General features: G+C 46.5%; 1 protein-coding gene across 1 annotated transcript in view; it reads right to left on the bottom strand.

Annotated features, from left to right (window-relative positions):
* The window catches only part of LOC122380800 (cuticle collagen 2-like), a 43752-nt gene extending 39427 nt beyond the window's left edge, over window positions 1–4325 (bottom strand). The window contains exon 1 of the mRNA XM_043364271.1: window positions 4041–4325. Within this exon, the coding sequence (XP_043220206.1) occupies window positions 4041–4325 (285 nt within the window). The remainder of the gene's footprint in view (window positions 1–4040) is intronic.
* Between the last annotated feature and the right edge of the window lie 16938 nt (window positions 4326–21263).

Here is a 21263-nt window from a genome sequence, read left to right as displayed (position 1 = left end):
ACTCGGCCTCTCCCACTCAACTGACTTTTACCATTATCCCATCAGGAGTCCCATAATACAACTCTCTACCAATCGAGCTAAAGGAAGCCCCTTATCTGGTCAGATTCTGTACAGGGGTGTCTTGGGGCCACAGCACACTATTTTACGTAAAGCTATCCACATTTGAGCTCACTCATTTAGTGCCACCCACCAAGTGCCGCGAATCTGTGAGCGGGCTATGCGGCACAGCCTACCTACAGGCGTTTACAACTAGCGCCATCTATGGACGGGTATTGCTGCCAATACGCAGACTGAATTGACGGACAATCAAACAACCTTCAGAGACATTCAGTGGCGCATTTCATTGGGTTATGCATTGAAAAAGAAAATATATGTTTTCAATTAAGTTTGATGCGTCACGTGCGACACATAGACATGCGCAAACACGTATCACTAATCAGTGAACAATGCACTAATGCAGTTAGCGCAGACATGATGATTTTGTATTGGTTACTTATGGTGAATATCTGAAGAAGCATTTAAATGAATAGCGCTGAAAAATGATTTGTGGATGCCCTTGATATGCATCTTTGAGCATACGCATTTGTGCATTTACTTATGGTAGCTGCGCCCTGGTAGCCGCGTTACTAGAGCCCGAGAAGTCGAAATAGTCACATAAAAACATGGCGTATAGCGAATGCTGCTTCGATTCTGGTGCTGGAAATCATGCTCTGGCATCAGAGTTTCAAACCCACAGAAAGAACTGAAACAGATGTCACACATAGGGACAAGTGGAGCTCTGCAATATCCCAGCCAGCGAATAATTCACGAGACCCCTTGGACGGCTATGTTGGCTTTTCTGCAATACATCTAAAGAAAAAACTGAGGATATCATTTATCAACATTATCTAAGAACGAATTTCATGGCAAATTGTCCCAATATTCCATTGAAAAGATTAAGCAGTTTTGTATAGTGCCAAGTTTTAGGAATTGACGACCAATACGACACCCAAACACCTTCATCGAAGCACAAACGTCCTTTTCAAGACCAATGCAAACCAGAACAAATCAATACAAAGTCCTATGAAAATAATGGTTGGCGCCACTCATCTAAATCGGCCCGTGAGGTAAGGAAGCGAAAAGAGTTTTCAACGACACGTCGTGACGCCTTGCAGTCGAGGCGAGACAGTGCAAGTTATAAAATGGTAGTTGCAATGGGACGCGACGAGAGGATCAGGGACACGTAAGTAGCGACGTGAAGTGTTGTAGCGACTGGCGGGAGTTTGCTAGCATTTCTGATCCCGCTCGGGTCCAGGATTCTCTGACACTTTTAACAATCTAACGGCTCTCCCCGCGCCAAACTTTCCTAAAGTCGACCCCCGTCTCAAGGGGCACGACACAACTCTAGTCTCCCTGCGCGGTAGGTGTTATTTTTTAGACGAACTTAGAATAGATCCAAGCCAAGGCCTTGTTATCCGTCGATGGGAAAGCATGACACAGAGACGCGTGATACTCCACACTTAGGTACGATTGGATCTACACTTAAACAAATTATTCACCCAGTGTGGCAACAAACACCATAAGGTTACTTTTTGGACGAACACAAACGTCTATTCCATTACCGCAAAACAAAATGGAAAATGTTGACGAAGATGTGCACGACTTTGGGTGTGGTGCCTCACGTGTCTTCGCGTGGGGCCCAGTGACTGGCAACATATAGACTTTGATTTATTGTCTTTTTTACAAAAAGAATAGAATACGTGTCAGGCAGTCAGCAGTGAGACAGAGCCTGAACAGCTGAACTGTAATTAACAAATGAAAATAAAACCCAACAAGAATGCAGACATGCTTCATGCTTTTAGTCAAATCATTCAACAAAATAAAAGCTTGTAGTTCAGCGATAGGCGTTATCACAAGTGTATTCGCGGCCATTGGGGCGACGTAAGAAAAGAAGAAACCAACTGGCCCCAAGAACTTTAAATTATCAGTTAGCATGCACCTTTTCCTTGATGTGTAGAGAATTTACCATTATTTGTTACAGAAAATTGCATTTAAAATCTTCCATTTATGCTTTTTTCATCGTTTGCACAATATGTTCTTTTACTAAGCTAGAAACACTAATTAGAAATAGTTCCCGCATCATCAAGAACAATAGGGAAGGCTTGAAGTGAATAAAATAATTTAAACGGTTTTGTAATCTATGTGAGGGCACTTCTAAAATTGCCTGTAGAAATATTGAAGGCAAAAGTTCAACTTTTTCACAAGACGGATGTCTATAAACCTATTTAACTTGTGACAACTCAGCCGGTATTTCGTCGCCTACAGCCCAGCTTTCCCTAGTGACCGATAGAGGCGCTGCTATCGATGTCCGCCCGTGCCGCCTAACGGGACGTAGTAATGAAGCTTGGGCCAAACAAAACATTTTTATTCAAAATAATAGCAATATTTTATACTAGTGGAATATAGATGAGCATTTCCCGTACACTATATAATGGCAAATGCACGCAAGCATGTATCGTTTCAATATTGAGCCATAAATGCAAACATGCCATATTAGAGTCCATGCAAATATAAGTAATAGGTATGCTTATCAAAGTGGATCAGATTCACTCGCTATTGAAGAATGTACGATGAAGCAATATTTAGAGATTGTTTGCGTTTTACTAATGGTTGACACGAGCATGCAAGTATTTTAGCAATTGACGTCGGAAGCCAAGTATATGGGAATGGTCCAATGCGTCACTGCTAGGAGACAGGCATACTGTGAATGGATCCGAATGTTGGATCAGTGATCTCAGTAAGTTCCAAAGCAGACGTTTAGTAAGACTCTGTACTACTATTGAATCAAATATGAAAATATATAATGCACGCATGATCACATATGATCTGGCGACAAAGGAAATGATATAACCGCTGTGTGATCCCACAAGACGCAGCCTGTGTGATCATGATCATGATCCCGAGCAATTTCAGGTTGAATAGCGCCACAAAGCCGCGTATTGTTAACTGCAGTTACATTGGATCCCTGAAAAAGAACCATTGCAAATTGCGAGACGTGTAGCACTTAAATACAAAAATAGCATATTGCTCTGTAAATCCTACACAAATCGGGATCAAATTATGATCTCTCGACGATGAAGCATCTATGATCTCATCGGATCCGAGATCCGTATCTGCAAGGAGCAGATCTCCGATTAATTTTATCAGACGAATGCATAAGTCTGCTGTATTACGAAACAAACTCTGGCTGCTCTTGTCCAGTTAAACACCACTTAATTATCGTAGGGCAAAAGGAAGGTCAAAAACGTTTTTAGCCAGATTTACGTGCACCTGAGTACCTAAACCATTACTCTCAATTCAGATTGACATATGTCGCGAGATGATTTGTTTTGAAAATATAATATTCACAACCTTGCTTCTGAAGAAAATTATGTTTCCACTAGGAATGGAATTCCTGAGTTTCCAGCTCTTTTCAGAACAACCAATATGCCAGAACAACAACCAATGTGTCACTTTATACTGATATTCTTCACTTCGCCTGTCCGCCAAAAAAAAAAAAGAAATCTGTCGATACAAGATGGCCGCCTGCGAGCGCCGGCCGCCATATTGTAGAGAGGCGTCCGTTACTCATCGGCAAACTGTGACATCACAGGGTGATAGCAGCGCAGACGTCTGGCCAGCCAACCACACCGCGGCACCGCCGGTGTCGGATCAGAAAACAAACTTCAAGTGGGCAAACCCGCGTAACGATTCCAAGGCCTCGGCAGACTGTCCTCAGATAAAAAATACCGCCTCGGGTGTCTGCAATCACCCGAGGGGACCTACCTGGTCAAGCTCCACTTCTGTTTGCAGTCATCACAAATACCCGAATCACTTTAACACTGCACTGTCAAGCACTGAGCGTGAACTCACATTCGTCGCGAGCACTCGATCTCCAGGTCGCTGTTGGCCGCTGCTCCTGTCGGCCGGTCGGCTCTTCGACAGAGGTGGCGCACCAGCGGCGGCGGCCGTCGGCGGCAGACAGTTGCAGCGCGCCCTGCAAGGGGCGGGAAAATTCAAACCGAGCCGCGCGCCGCCGGCGGCCGGCTCTCATTGGGCGGAGCGCGCAGGGTAGGGGCGGGGCCTGCTGCTTCCGGGTCAGCGCCGGCGCCGGCGGATCCGGGAGTGGAGTCGCGCCGCGATTCGCCGCGCTGCGGCATTCGCGGCGCGGTTCCGGGATCTGCGCCCGGGCGGCGGCGGCGGCGGACCCGACAGCCGAGAGCGGCACGCCCGCCGCCGCCGCCGCCGCCGCCCGAGCCGCCCGACGCCGGCGCGGCCCCAGACGGCTGGCCCGAGCTGTCAAACATGGCGTCCAACTCTATATGACGTCACCAGGCACCAATGCGCTCGTGCCAGGCGAGGCAACCAGATCGGCGCGGTCAGACAACAGGACATGCGACGAATTAACGGCCGGTTGGCATTCCGCTAACGTATAATCTGAGTTCTACAACAGGCTGCAAATATGCCACCAATTTAGTGGCTTTGTCTGTTAGGTAGAGATTGACAGAACCAACACGGCTAAGGTATGCTTCTGATTCTGATAAATTCGGTATTCGGGCTAAGTCAGGGAACTGGTACCTACACTCTATCACCAAAGAATAATTAAAACTGATATATAGGTAGATATGGAGATATTCTATTCGAATCTTCAAATTATACATACATTTTATACTTTAATGATGCTGACAAAGACCTAAACGAAGTCCTTCAAGATTCAAATGGTCTATCCAAAAGCCTCAGCTAAAAACAAAAGCCGTGAACTGTGATGCCTTCAAGTGGTAAAATCGTATGCGGCGCAAAAAGTCATAAAAAATGGATGGCCGGCAGCGGCAAACCAGAAATGAGAGACATAGAGAGAGAGAGAGAGAGAGAGAGAGAGAGAGAGAGAGAGAGAGAGAGAGAGAGAGAGAGAGAGAGAGAGAGAGAGAGAGACAGAGAGAGAGAGACAGAGACAGAGACAGAGACAGAGACAGAGACAGAGACAGAGACAGAGACAGAGACAGTGACAGTGACAGAGACAGAGACAGAGACAGAGAGAGAGAGAGAGAGAGAGAGGGAGAGAGATGGGGGATGGAGAGGGAGAGGGACAGGGAGAGGGAGAGGGAGAGGGAGATGGCAACTAAGAAAGAATGAATGAAAGAAAGATAGATGGGAGGATAAAGAGGGAAAGAGAGAGAAAGAAGGATCTGGAAGCCATATAAGAGACACCAGATTGGGCCGGCCGTAACTACGGAACGACAGCAACAAAGCCCAACTAACCAAAGATGCCAAAGAGGATTGGAACATAACTATTGACTTCAGACAACGAACAGGACCATAGAACAACTACAGACACGCAGAACCCTAGGCCAACACCAACAAACAGACCATAGCCCAACTGCAGTCTTTAGATAGAACCAGAGCCCAATTACAGACAGTAAACAGAACCAGAACCCAATTTCAGACAACACTGGAAGAGCCAAGTGGCACTTGCAGGGCAAATTCACAGCACCCGAAATCGATGAATGTTTGTCGTTTTTCTAGAAAGGAAAGACTAAAAAAAAATTATCAGGAAAGTCTGTTTTAGACAGTACAGGTACAGCAGTGCAATAGCAGTGCAGTAAATTGTTTTTGGAATTCGGAGAAACCGTCAAGGGGTATGTCTGCCTCAGCATCTGAGACCGCCTTGCTGGATCCGTCTATGACAGACAACAGACAAAGCCAGAGCCTAACTAGACACCAAGTAGGACTTGAGTTCAACTACAGACAGCAGACACGACCAAAGTCCTACTACAAACCAGACATGTGCATGGATCCGAGTGATGGATCTATGATCTCAGTGGATCTCGAAGCAAACTGCAGGTTTGGATCAATGATCCCATCGGATGCGGGGTGAAAAAAATACCCTGGATCTATGATCTCACAGGATCTGATGAAAAGCCAAGAACATGGATCTATGATCTGAGTGTGATCCCACCACGCACAACATTTGAAACCAAGTTTTCAAGTGTTTCTACGTCAATTAGTGCCATACAACTATGGCTTATGATGTGCTATCACATAAATCACTAAATAAGAACGATTTTGAGTTGCAACGAGTGATTTTTTTTTGGGGGGGGATTTCTGTGCTGACAAAAAATAAATGAGGATCTATGATCTCATTTATAAACAAAACCATGAGACTCGGATCTATGATCCCAACGGATCTCTCGATAAATTTAAGAACTGGATCTATGATCCCGACGGATCCGAGATCAGGATACGTGGGTTCAGATCCCAGATCCATTTTTTCGGATCCACGCACATGTCTGCTACAAACAACAGACAAGCTAGAACTCAGCTACAGGCACCAAAATAGAGTCTGCGTCCAAGTGCAGACAACACACGGGACCAAATACCAGCAACAGACAAACGACCAGGTAGAATCCAACTACATACACCTCACACCAGGCGGGACTGGGGCCCATCTACAGACAACAGATAGAACCAGAGTCCGGAGGCAACTACCTATACCAAAGAGCAGTCAGAGCCAAAGCCAATACAGCAGGCAGTGAATGTAGCAAACAGCTACAGGTTACAGTCCGGTCATGTCTCTAGGGCAACTGGATCTAGGGCACACACAGGCCATCCCAAGGCTGGGAGAAGCTTGGTACTTGAGGTGAGCTCTGTGAACGATTCATTTTGAAGAAGCCTGGCCAATAATGGCATTAGAGGTCCAGTTCAAACATGTTTTGTGGAAAAACTTGTCATCATATGATGATAATGAAGAATGGCTTGAATAAGAATGATCATCGATTAGCTAGAGCTCAACATGTAAAATGCAATTCAAAAGTGTAACATTCGAAGAATGAAATTAACGCATTGATGACGAAGGGTCATATCTTGTATCGAGAGTGCATGCTGCTGTGCACTGGGTATTGGGTGCAGAGATTCATTGTTATATAAGACACACATTTTCGCCAGCGAGGCAGGTGCCTTACGCCACAGTACAGACGGAAATGAAGGAACTAAGTACAAATAATTCGGGATGAAGTGGGCTGAATATGCATTGCGTTACTGACGGGGTGCATTGCTTTTGTTAACTCCTAAACGTTGTGTGCAGATATGCTTTGCAGTGTGCGCTATTGATACAGACAAACAAAGAAAGGAAGAAATTGCACAACAAAACGGTCAATAAATGTACATTTAATTTTAATGCTGGCACATAAACTTTTTTATTTCTCTAAAACTACATTCAGGATGAGATGCCTCTTGGGCAATGTAAGAGCCCATGCAGTAATCACCCATGTGCAGGTAGCTGAAAAATAAAAGACAACGAAAGGCAGAGAGAATGAGAAAATAAAAAGGGGAGATAAACTGGGAGAGAAGACAAATAGAGATGGATAGACGGAAAGCAAGAGCAATACCAATGCAGTAAGAAATAGATGGAATGAGAAAAGAGAGAAAGAAAGCCAGAAATTAAAGACTAAGACACATAACCCGCGCCCCGTAGGGCTACCGGCGGACCCTACCACCCGTAGGGGGGGGGGCCGTATCGGCCCCCCCTAAGATCTGGGAAAGTTACCGGCCGATTTTCAAAATTCAAACGGCATTCGATAGCCCCACCCGGGAACTACCTTGTGACCAAATTTCATTGACCTAGGTCAAACCGATGACGTCACAGGTCAGGTCAAAGGTCAGATTTTCACCGTTCACAGGCAATTCAAGAAATGTGCTGTGAAAGCGAGTAAATTGGTAATTTATTGAAAACCATCGATGGTACATTGTTCGTCAAACACATACTTTGCTATCTGAGGTCACTGATACCAGGTCAGGTCACAGCGAGGTCAGGTCACCGGGGGTCACAATATGAATGTGTCGTGTGATACATGTTTTATGGTCCATTTTACATGACAAATGCGATTATGTGGGTTAGGCAGCCTTTGGGGCCAGCCTAGGTCACGTTTTTGTGAAGGTCAGGTCAAGGTCAGGTCAAATTAGGTCAAATTTCAAAGTTGATATTTTTGCATAAAATGGGTATCGATTCGATGCAGCTCGTCACGGGGAGTCTAATGGTGGTCTTCGTTTTGCTCTACGAGTTCTAGAATTGCCAAAAATTGAGTTTGAAAATTTGACGTCATCATTTTTGAACAGTATTTTCGCTATAACTTGGCCAAAAAACGAGGTATCGATCTGAAATTTGGTATGTAGATAGAAGACGGTAGGCACTATCACATATATTCCGGTTGTTTCGAAACTCAAAAAACTTTTTGGATTTTTCGGCGAATATATCCAAAAAAATGCTTTTTTGATTTTTGGGGGTCAAAACTCAAAAATTTCAAAAATTCGAGATAGCAGTTTTGTAGCCCTGTCAATTCTACACCTTTTATGTCTTGATCATTTTTCTGTATCTTCAAAGCTGTAGTCCTGACAGGTCTTCTCGCGAAGGTCTTTTTTCGGTCGAAAATGACAGAACATGACGTCACTCTGACGTCATTTGTGGCCAACCTATCATAGCCGCTGGAAAAAGTTTTGGTCACAATGTGTAAAATTGATGCCCGGAGGGGTCCTGAAAGTTTGGTGGCGATATCTCCAGCCGTTTAGGAGATATCGACCGAAAAGGACAGGGGGGGCCGTTTCGGCCCCCCCCCCCCTACGGGGCGCGGGATAACTGAATGACAAAGAAAGAAGTAAAGGCAGAGAGGAAAGGAAAAGAAAAGAAAACAGAGACAGAGAACAAAAGCGAGAGAGAGAGAGAGAGAGAGAGAGAGAGAGAGAGAGAGAGAGAGAGAGAGAGAGAGAGAGAGAGAGAGAGAGAGAGAGAGAGAGAGAGAGAGAGAAAGAGAGAGACAGACAGACAGACAGACAGACAGACAGACAGACAGACAGACAGACAGACAGACAGAAACAGAGAAAGAAGGGGCATTCGTCTGTCAGATGACCCAGAAAGTACGACTGACAATCCTATAGCCTGACATGCACAATTTAGCTCTCAGAACATTCATGCCATGTACCCGGGCCGGGCTTGCAGACGCAACAGACGACTCTGACATGTAGGTCAGCCGGCTGGTCGGACTGTACTAGAGATGTCAATCGTATAACAACTTTTTGGTATACCGATACCAAACCGATACCAACTTGGTATTTGGTATTTCAATCGTAATGTGTTTGGTATTTTGTTGGTATGATGAACCCTCACTAATGTATAAGAGGCTAAGAAATCGGTAAAAATTTGGTATTTCCCTCATTTTCCCAACTTGGTTTGGTTTCGGTATTTACCCATGGTCTTGGTTGGTATTTGGTTTGGTATCGGTATTCCGATTTTCCGTAATTGACATCACTAGACTGTACCACACAGTCAGCTGCACGGGCCATTGTCAGCTGTCCGACAACAATCGCAGCCATCAGCGGGACCCAGCTGGGGAACACTACCACTGAGGGACGGGCCGACCGTCTGGGTACGCCCCCGAAATGTTTTGTCTGTCGGCTCGACCCAGAACGGCCAGAGTCACAGCCTACATGAGTGCGCCTAGAAGAGAGACGACAAACAAAATACAGCAATCTCAGCTTGGCGTTTAACTGTTCTGTGGCATGATAGGTCACTATTAATATGCGATATTGAAAAAGTAAGTTTAAGATTTTTTCGAATGTTGAACTTCATCCAAGTCCAAACAATAATGCCTATAAACTCCTTCATCAACTTCCCTAGACCCTATTCTACAGCTTTTCGCAGTGTTCACTGCGCTTGTTTACGCTAGCTCTTTTAGCTTTCAAATGCGCAGCGTTCAATCTTCAATTGTTGTCCCTTGCATCCAATTTCTGTTAACTTAAACAGTTTGCTACATCGCCATACACAACTTTACAGGTGGAATAACAAGCTGGCTCTTCCTAGACTTAGTGTCAACAGCCTTCAGCTCAAGTCAATCTATCCAAACTTTATTCAAAAAGAAACACCAAGAAAAGCAGGAAAGAAATCGTTTCTTTGCATGTAAAAAAGTTGTCAATTTTGGACGATGCAGAAGGGAATATGCCCCAAAACTTCAGCTTGGAACCGTATGTGGGCAATGAATGATGCAGAAAGTAATTGGTAAAAACTGGAATTATTTGCTTAGTAAAACGTGATCATAAATCCTCTACAGTCTACATTGAATGACGAAAAAAGTAATTGGTAAGAAACTGGAAGCATCTGCCTAGTAAAAATGGTCATCAATCCTCTAATCTCTAAACGCTGTGACATTCCCCAAAACTACGAACGAAAACCATAGCGAACGAAAACCATAGGAGCTCACCACATCACCTCTTCCGGTCAGAATGTCACCTCAGCTCAGAACCATCACCTATTCCTTTCCCGCAAAGAGCTATCAGACGACCAACCTGAATGCCGGCGCTGGAGGGGACGTATTAGCTACGTTTCCATGACAGGTTTAGATCTAAATCGATTTAGAACTGCGAGGAAAGCCGGCTATTGATAAAATTTTGTACACATAGAGTACAGACAGATACCTAGAGTACAGTTTGAGAGTGCAGACTCGTTGGAAAAAGTAGAAGAGATTTTGTCGGTCCAGCTGTCAGATTCTGAAAGTAGACACAAAGATAGAGGTGGCTCTTCGAACATGGTAGCTGGTGGTGTTTTTATTGTTCCATCGGGAGTTTTAGCGGGCAGGTATGATTCACTCACATGAATCACCTGACCTTTGAACGCCAATCAAACAAATCACCGGCGAGACCTCAGTGGCTGTAGGCAGCAACCCTGCTCGGCATGTGCCGGAGAAATTGCATTAGTTTGATTAAGGAGGCAACTCTACTCACTTTCGAAGCCGTATATCATATATTTTTCCAGTATGATGGTAATGGCGTCATTCGATGGACAAGCCATACTATAATAACGCTTCGTCTGTGCGAGTGCCAATACAGGTAAACGAGTAAATGAGTGGAAAAGGTTAAAACATTAGCGAAGTTATATTTTTTTCAGACACCTTAGCCATGTAAGGTGTTTTTTACAGCCCGAGTCCTAAAGCAGAAACAATTTGGGTTGAGTTCTCAATGAATTAGGTATACAGACAACGCAATATTGAAGCTTATTTGAAGATCTGTTTGCTTACATTATTGGAACTCAAAATGATATACATAATCTAAGGAACAGAAATATGACGTCATCAAACCACAAACGTTGTATTCAACATTAAAGAAAAAATGGATCCAGTTGCTACGAATGTAGTGCCACCTCGTACTTACTGAAAATTCTCTCCCCCCCCATGCCCAGTGCTCTGCCACGTGAACTAATGAGCACCTCTCTAGAGCAAAATGCACAAGTTGCTTTGGTTTGTTACGAGCGAGCTAATTGACGTAAAACATCACAATATAACGTACTATTATCGTTACGTTCTAACCCATGAAAAAGCCGCAAAAGTAAACGATGCCTTTATATGCTACTCGCTTCAACCGCGCCCAAGTGGGCGTCTCAGCTTCCTTCGCCATGTTGGGAGGGAGAGCGTCTTTGACCACACCAGATTATCTCGGAAAGTAAAGGAAAACTAGAATGGCCCGGTAGAAAGCAATAGATAGCTCGCTATAAGATCTTTCAGAATAAGACAGGTCGTTTTTCGATCCGGTCATCGCTAAGGTCACTGGAGGTCACCAAAATTAACCCGCGCCCCGTTGGGTCCTGCCGAGCAACGCGCCCAAATGGTTGGGCCCAAATTGGCAAAATGCCCCCCCCCCTAAGATCTCGAGAACCACGCAACATAGCGACAAGCAGCAAACAATGTTAAACCTGAAACAGACTCTTTCAGCAGTCAGGAAATCGCATGCGAGAGCCTATTCGAATACATGGAAGCACGCTCGCATCAATCGCAAGCACCTCCCGCAAGCGATTGCTGCGAGAAGAATTACAATGTATTTGAATAGGCTCTCGCATGCGATTTTCTGAACGCGGAAAGGGTCTGTTTCAGCCTTTAGATAGCCCCAACGGGGAACTACCTTGTGGCCGAATTTCATTGACCTTTGTCAAACCGATGACGGCACAGGTCAGGTCAAAAGTCGAATTTTCACCGTTTACAGGCATTTCAAAAATGTGTTGTAAAATCGAGTAAAATGCATGTCATTAAAAATCATCGATGGGGAATTGTTCGTGAAACATATATTTTGCTATTTGAGGTCACTGATATCAGGTCCGGTCACAGAGCTCAGGTCACTGAGGGTCACAATATGAAAATATTATGTGATGCATGTTTTATGGTCCATTTTACATGACAAATGTGATTAAGTGGGTCAGGCAGCCTTTGAGGCCAAATAAGGTTATGTTCTGGTGAAGGTCAGGTCAAGGTCAGGTCAAACTAGGTCAAATTTCAAACTTGCTATTTTGGCATAAAATGGGGTAACGAACGATTCGATGCAGCTCGTCGCGGAGAGCCTAATGGTGGTCTTACACTGTCTAGAATTGCTAAAAATTGAGTTTGAAAAGTTGATTTCATCAAATTTGAACAGTTGTTTCGCTGTAACTTGCCCAAATAAAGAGGTAACGATCTAAAAAATGGCATGTAGATAGACGAGCTCAGGGACTATCATATATATTCCGTTTTTTTATTCGAAAATGCTTTTGTCTTTTGGGATTTTTTGCTTTTTTATAAAAAAAAAAACATTTATTTCGAGGGGGTCAAAATCACAAAATTTAAAAAATCCAAGATGACAGTTTTGTAGCGCCGTCTTCTCTCTACACGACCACATAAAGATCTTTGAAATTGCTTGTTAGCAGTAGCTTTTGTAATGTGACGTCTTAATAACAGTTGCTTTATTTTTAGTCTTCTAAATGGCTACATTCCTGGCAGTTTTAGAGATAATTGGTTAATGTTTTAGATGAGTAATGCCAGTAAAGTTTACTCTGGCATATATTCTTTTTTGTGTGAAAATTTTGCGAAAGTTCAAAAATATCCCAGGAAAGTATTGAGAAATAACCGTAGCTCACTATCTTTAAAAGTCTAAACTTGGCCGAAAATGAATGAACATATTTCGGAAACGCTCCTTCTTCAGTTCTTGAATTAACAATATATCACACAGAAAATCACAAATTACTGATTGAATATTCTACCATTATCAATAATTCAAACTCGTTTATCAGTACTTTTTCGACATCTTACACCAAACCAATAACACCATCGTGTTTCTGAGATCAAACTGCATTAGACACCCTTTATGCTGAATAAACGTCAACTTCGAGCCTTGATGAACGTTTTACCTATAAGTGACCTGACCACAGCAATATTCAGCTTAAATGACCTCAGATGACACAGACGACATTGAATTAGAAATATATGGACGAAATGGGCTATAAGACGTGTGTCAGGTAACTCATGCATTATATCTTCCGTGATCTACAAGGTGTCCCACAAGTTCGTTTTAACCTGAATTCTACTTTTAGGCGTTCTCTGGTTTCAAGACACAATGAACATAATTCGTAAATTAGCTTATGTGGTTGTCATGGACTCATGGCAGCTGGCAATATGCTCCACAATGATAGTTGTATCGAGGCCAAACATTTTTGCTATAGAGCCCTGTTCATGTAAAGACGTCTGACGCCGCAACATGTATGTCTCCGAGACGGGTAGTACGTCTTAGTATTTAGTCAGCATGTAGGCAGTGGCGTATCCAGGATCTTGAAAAGGGGGAGGCCAAACCTGCTCAAGGGGCCCCACCCTTTTACCTTAGGGGCCCCAGTAGTGACGCACTTAACCCACGCCCAGGTGCGGTTCTGTGTCACTTTTACCATGTGAGGGAGCCTTTTTAAGCACACTCGGCAATCTAAAAAAGAAAAGAAAAACATGAAAAAGCCATCGACATCGATAGCTCTGTATGAAGTGTAGGTACATACAATTTATTTCAGCAGTAGGCATACAGTTTTTTTTTCTTTGGTCTGTGCCGGGGCCACTAAAGATTATCAAAAACAAAATGTTTTGTCAATTTTTTACGATTGTAACATTTTTCAAAGGGCAGATGTCAATCTCTTAGTGTCTTGCGCTGGTTGAGGGCTGATACCCTTAACTTTAGCAGGGTCCGACTCGGGTTGAGCTCTGATCTAGACTCTGATGGCTCTAAGTCGCCCACATTGGCCTCATTCCGGCATCTGAAGGCTCATTCTGGCCTCGGAAAGCCCAACACCGGCAACAGAGTGAACCACGCTGGCCTGCGGGCCCCATAATGGCCTCAGTAGACCCATGCTATGACTGACCTCATACCCCCCCCCCCGCCGGCTCTTCGGAGTCTTTGAGTCAGTCTGAGGACCCTATACCGCTCTCGAACGCACGCCGGTCCCTAGAACCCCATGATGCCCCCTGAGGGTCCTACGCCGGCCTTTATAAGGGCCACTCCTACCTCAAGGGGCCCAAACATGCATAAGATCTGAAAAGTGGTTGCCGAGGCCCTCGAGGTGGCCTCTAATGGCCCGACGCCAGCCTATGAAGGCCCGCGCTGGCTTCTGAGGGCCCAGCACCAGTCTCTGAAGTCTGAAGTCAGATGACAGATGGCCCCACGCTGGCCGCAGATGGTTCACGCTGGTCACAGAGTGCCCAACACTGGCCTAAAGGGGCTCCGCATTGTCTTCGGAGGGCCCCAAGCTAGTCTCGGTGGCCAATGGGCCTCAATCTGACCTAAGAAAGCCCCATGTCGCTGGGCTACCCCACGCTGGACATAGACGGCCCCATGCTGGACATAGAGGGCAAACACTGGCCTTACAAGGCCTCACACTGGCCTTAGAAGGCCCCACATTGGCCTTAGAAGACACCACAATGGCCTTAGAGGGCCCACGCTGGCCTTAGAGGGCTGAGCGCTGGCTCCTTAAGGCTCTACACCAGCCTCAAAGGATCCCACGCTCAAGTACATGTAAGCTTCTTAATGGCCGCCAAAGCGACCTCTGAGGGCCCACGCTAGCCTCTGGGGGCTCGGCCTTGGCCTCTGAGGGCCTATGAGCGCCATCAAATGGCATTTTAAGATAGTTTGACGCAGTTTGACTTTAGTTATGCTTGGGCCAGTACTTTGGATGAGGCCCTGAAGATATCGTTTCTCTTGGGACACTCAAGCAGGCACGTAGTACGTACCCAGGATTTCGCCCAGGAGGGGGCCGCCTGCTCTCAAAGGGGCCCACGGGTCACCCGGATGCCGCTGTCAACCCAGGCAGGGGCGTTTCCAGAACCTTTCGATGAGGGGATTGGGCACAGTGGGTCCGGTCCCCCCTTGCAGACGGGCCTCTCTGTCCGTCTGTCTGCCTGTTTGTCTAAGTCCTGAGAAAATGTGCAAAATTGGCAGGTAAAAATATCATTTCTTGCTTGAGAAGTATGCATAAAATGCTCGGTATTTTATGAGGAAGTGAAGCGAGCGAGCGCCTCAGAGTCACCTGTGTTAGTCCCTCAGAGGTGTCGGTAAAAGGCTATCAGATGCGCTGGTGTGGGGTCCTCACAGGCGCCGTTGTGAGGGCCTTGGGGCTTAGAGACACTGGTGGGGGCCATCACTTAGGCGTGTGTGGGGCCCTGAAAGTTACTGGTGGCCCTTAAGGGACCCTCAGAGGTCGGTAAGAGGCCCTCAGAGTCGCTGGTAAGTGACCGTCAGATGCGCTGCATAGGGCCCTCGGAGGCGCCGGTGTGGGGGCTCTCAGAGCCGCCGAAGTAGGCCCTTAAAAGGCACTGGTGAGTGGTGTGGGGCCCTTAGAGGTGGCAGTGGAGGCACTCGCAGGCGCCGTTGTGAGGGCCCTCAGAAACACCGGTGTGGGCCGTGGGGCCATAGCAAACGGGTATGAGGCCCTTACAGCTGATCTCTCATTAGCCTTCAAGGACCCTCAGAGGCCGGCAAGGTCCCTCAGAATCTGGCGTGAGGCCCCTCTGGAGATAAGTGTGGCTACAGAAAAGCCCATGGGGTGTTCTCACAAGCCCTGTGGTCTCCTTTCCAGTTGAAGCGTTGCCAGCGCGGGCCCTCTGCCGCCAATTGGCACCGCAGGTCCTCTCGGGCCCGAGGGGACCCTAAACCCTATAACGGACACGTGCCCCCTCGCCCCTGGCCATACCATTGAATCCAAGTGATCACGGGCCGTTCAGGTAATCAGGGGCCTCTCAGATGACCAGGGGCCTTTCAATTGACCAGGGCCTTTCAATTGACCAGGGGTCTTTCAATTGACCAGGGGACCCTCTGATAACCAGGGGACGGTTATACCAGGGGCTTCACGGGTAACTAAGGGCCTTAATGTGACTGCAGGGGCCCTTCATATAACCAGGTACTCCTGGGGTAAACATGGGCCCTTCAGGTGACCAAGGTTTCTTCAGACCACTGGCCAGGGGTCACCCAGGGGATCAGGGGCCCCTCAGGTAGCTAGGGGCCCTTTAGATAGCTAGGGGCCCCTCAGGTAACCAGGGACCCCTCAGATAACCAGGGGTCCCTCATATAACAAGAGGCCCCACTGGTAACCAGGGGCTTCTCAGAAAATCAGGGGCTCTCAGGCAATCACGAGCCCCTTAGGTAATCAGGGGCCCCTCAGGTAAGCAGGGGCACCTCAGGAAACCAGGGGCCCCTCAGGTAACCATGGGCCCCTCAGATAACAAGGGCCACTCAGGTTACCAGGGCCCCCGTAGCCAGGGGCCCCTCAGGTAACCAGGAGTCCTTCAGATAACCAGGGTCCCCTCAGATAACCAGGGGCCCCTCAGATAACCATGGGCCCCTCAGATAACCAGGGGCCACTCAGGTAACCAGGGGCCCCTCAGCTAATCAGGGACCCCTCAGGTGACCAGGGGGACCCTCAGGTGACCAGGGGGACCCTCAGGTAACCAGGGCGCCCCTCAGGGCCCCCATGGCCCCCCTTGGGTACGTCACTGCACTCAAGTGACCCAAAGGGCCCACTTGCATGTTTGATGCCAAAGGGGGAGGCCATGGCCTCTTGGCCTCCCCCCTGGATACGCCACTGCATGTAGGCCATTCGGGACGATTGAAGGTGTCTGTGGCCAACCAGTCTGTAGCCAATGTCGGTCGCTAGCTGAGTGCTCAGTCAGAAAGTGACGCCGATTATTTGTCGGGAGTCAGTCACTGAAAGTTCATCCTCTTTCCAGTCAGCCCTCAGGAGTGAGCCAAGTGCCCAAAACCGTGTGGCGCCAAAGCGGCCGTCAAAAAGGTCAAAGCTTTAGGAAGCTGATAACCTGGCTCTACAAGATGGATTACCAGTTGTGTAAGAACATTTCTTTCGGGGTACAAAACTCAAGGTGACTCAAAGCGCAAGTATGGACTTAAGTTTGGAGGAGAAAATAGTATCCAGAAGGTCGTAAGCCCGTCTTCAAGCAAGACCATCGGCGCACAGGTTAAACTAGAAAAGCTCATAAGTGGCGCTAGGGGACTGTGACAGGCGTCTGTCGCAAGATCACATGCCAAGCAACTCATCGGATCAAAATTTCATAAAAATTTGTTGGGAATTCCGGAATTGGGGCTCGTCGAAGGGAGGCGCTGTCCCAGCCTCCAGGAGCTCACGGCGCATGGCAGGTCAGTGTGGGCTAACTAAGCATTCTACGCTGCAAAACATGGCGTCTGGTATTCAGCAGCTTATATCGATGTGTTTGCCAATTAAACGAGGAGCACATTGAGTGGTTATCAAGATATCAAAACACAATGTACTCCGTTTTACATGTAAATATAATGTGAGAAGGAGCTTTTGAGACACCCTGTAGGCTGACCTAGCCTTGATTTGAAAACAAAATCGAAGTACAAGTTCAGGAGCTTCAGGACATCTAAGGAATGTATTCACGAGTGAATAAACCAAAAATGAGTCAATGTGACTTTTTAGCCGGCGCGGCGGCCAGAGACTAAATTGTGAAAAAGCAGAAATGTTGACAATGTTCTTTGACCAGACCTGTGACGTCATTGGTGACCTCAACGTAAATATAATTAGGTTTCGCTCGACAGTTCTTCCAAGGCTATCAACGGCGTTTAAATTTTGACAATCGACAAATTGTTTTCGGAAATGAGAGGGCGCTGTAGAGCCCCCCCCCCCCATTCAGTCAACTACTGTGCTATGGAAAATACCCCAGTCATGCTCAGGTTAATAAAACGTAGGTCATATGCCATTTATGCAGTTTTTGAAATCAATGACCTTTTTTGCCTTCAGGTTGACCTTGCCAAATGTCGTGCTTAAGTTTAGCACTTATGGAATCGCTTCATTAGCCATTTTGCAGTATCCAAGCGAAAATTGTGTTCAATGTCTTCAACACTGCACTGGTTAGAGTCATGATGTATGTATTTACTTTGTGACAAATTTTGACCACTGAAATCGCATTTATCGGTCACATGGCGACAAAATTCAAATTCAGAATTGCTTCAGATGAGTCTTGGTGAAGTGAAGCATTACCAACGCCGCCTCGCGCGTCTTACAACGATGCTTAGCTGTGGATATAATCTCGGGGCGTTAAACGCCCTAAGTCGAAGTTGTTGGGCTGGAGGCTTAACCCTCGCCCGCACATGCCATTTTCCCATCCTAGAACGCACATAGGGGGGGGGTGGTTGCCACCCCCCGCGCCATTTCGTTCCTGTTGGAGATAGAGCTTAGCGGTAAAGATCAAAAAGATTCTTTGGGAAGAGACGAATCCAATGATACCCAGTTTTACCTTCTCAGGTAAGTCATTGACCTTCCAGGCCAGGTCAAACTAAAAAATGTTGCTGTTTTGGGTCAACGCTGGATATCAAGTGCGCTGCTTATCATATACCGATAACGATGCCGTTTTCTGGTGCCAAGCCAGCTAGAACCTCTTTGTCACACTACCCGCCCAGGTTTTTGCTGCTGAGGTCATTTCAGGTCACGTTAGGTCAAGGTCAATTATATGTGTTTGTATGTCTGTGTGTCTGTGTGTATACTGATGTGTGCACCGATTGTTTATGTGTCCATATTACATGAAATCATGATCTGAGAAGCTTTTACCAAAAATGCGGTCAAAAAACTTCACAAAAAGTAAATTCCGCTTGCCTAAAACGCAATTATCTTAGATGACCTAGGTTGACCTTGACCTTGACCTTGACATCTGTACATCGTCGAACAACATGTTCCATGATAGGTGGGAGGTAAGACTGGCAAAAAAGGCCGAAATCAAGGTGTCAGAAGCTCACAAGGCCCATAGCCAACGCAAGATGTTGAGAATTGGCCATTTGGGCCATGACATGACCTGAAAAACAAGGTCATATCTCCGAAACCAAAAACCACAGAAACTTGAAATTTTCAGTGGACATCAAAAAAGGATAGAGGAGCAGCTATACGAAAAATCAGTCTTCTAGCTCAAAAAATGTTGAGTGCAGAGCAGAAAGACTACCTGGGGGGGGGGGTGGCAACCACCCCCCCCCCCCCCATGTGCGGGCGAGGGTTAATCACAGCCAAGACTCGATAGCACGCAGCGGACCTTTTGGTTTTCTATAGGCCGAAGGTAGTTATAGATTATTACATGCGCCAAAACCAGTATAACGCCTTTTGGGGCGACTAACGGAGCGAGCGAGAGGGTGAGCCTTGCACGTGCGAAATTTCGAGGGGGTACCTCCAGCTGACTTGGGCACGGCACCCTACTAACCGGTCTCTAGCAATGTGCCAAATTTGAGCACAATCGGCCCAGCTGTTCTCGAGATCTGGAAGCGACACCCTGCACGTGCGCACGTGCAAAATGGGTTCCAACTGACTTTTGCACGGCACCTTACTAACCGGTCCCTAACCATGTACCAAATTTGAGCGCCATCGGTCCAGCCATTCTCAAGATCTGGAATCGACCCCTGCACGTGCGCACGTGCAGCAGCACCCCAAAGTGGCACATGGATATGCATTGCCAAGTGGGTGCCTACCTACATGCCAACTTTCAGCGCAATCGGCCAAGTAGTTACCGAGATATTGTAACAATTACAAAAGTGACACCTCTTCGTTTTGCACGTGGCACGTGCATAAGGGGTCACCCACATGCATCGGGAATAGTCCAATACTTGGTAGAAGGAATAAAGCTACCCTACAAAAATTAACGCGTGTAAATCGGTCAAGTGGTTGCTGAGATATAAGCGTCGCAAAATCGTGACCATGGCCGGCCGCTCATACTCAGAAATTTCCGTTAACCCGCGCCCTGCTGGGGGGGGTGTTTGAACACCCCCCCTTGTGGTTTTTCGCGAATATCTCAAAAACGGCGGCGCGGAGCGCCGCCGTTTTTGGTACACCTTATAATACATCAATTCTACACATGTTGTGAAAATTTCAGACCAAGGTCATTCAAGGTCAGGTCACCAGGTCACTTGAAGTGACCTCACCTCATAAAAAGTTTCAATGTCTGTCATAGCTACACCGAGTGACCGATCGCTTTGAAACTTTTAGCGATTGCTAAGAGCAATAGCATGTACAAAATGTATATCTCAGAATTTGGATATCGATGACCTAAGGTCAGGTCAATTTTGCGACCTCCCCATTATAAGTCAATGGGAGAAAATTGAAATGCGCCTCTTTTGGACGAAAGACATTATAAACACTCCCAAACACTGAATTACAAGTGGTTTCGACACACTGAACATGAAAATGGTGTCCGTGACCCCTGTTTATGCCCTGAGGTCATCTTAGGTCACGAATGGTATCTAACAGTTTTTCGCAAATAACTTTTGATAGAGGCATGCTAGAGCGATGAAAACGCCTTAGATGTGTTCAGCTCGACGATACGGATCGACTGATATGCAACATGACCCTTTCCGGTCAGGTCATGACCTTGACCTGAGGTCAAATTTTCAAGTTGACCTTTCAAGGTCAAGTTATAGTTCATTCGATGCGTCTTGAAGAGAGGAACACGATGCCGGTAAAAGTAAGCTCGTACAAGACTTGGGTCAAAAGTTATTGCAGAAAAACTGTTTCCGAAAAAATCGGCTATTTTTGCAGTTTTTGCCCCCTGCAGGCAAAACCGTTGACGTTAGGTCAAATCTGAGAGAATTACTCAGAAAGGGCGTTAATAGGGCTATCGAATGCGCTTTTCCGCGGCGCTGTAGCTCTATTGGTTCTCGAGTTATGCGTTGGCTTCTTGGAAATTGTCGACATTCGACCTGGAAATCGGCGAAATTTTGCCTTCAATGACCTCTGGTGACCTGACCTTTGACCTGACCAAAAAATTGACTGAAGTGATTTCCCAATTATTTTTGACGCTCTTTCGAACGCCGCCTTCCGCGTATCGCTACGTGGCCCAGGAGCCGAGTTAGAAGGGGGGGGTGTTCAAACACCCCCCCCCCCAGCAGGGCGTGGAAATCCAGGACCCCCAGCCGGGCGCGGGTTA

The sequence above is a fragment of the Amphibalanus amphitrite genome, unplaced genomic scaffold, assembly GCF_019059575.1.
Source record: "Amphibalanus amphitrite isolate SeventyFive unplaced genomic scaffold, NRLGWU_Aamphi_draft 000107F_arrow, whole genome shotgun sequence".
Lineage (NCBI taxonomy): Eukaryota > Metazoa > Arthropoda > Thecostraca > Balanomorpha > Balanidae > Amphibalanus > Amphibalanus amphitrite.
This window is presented reverse-complemented; position numbering and strand designations above follow the sequence as displayed.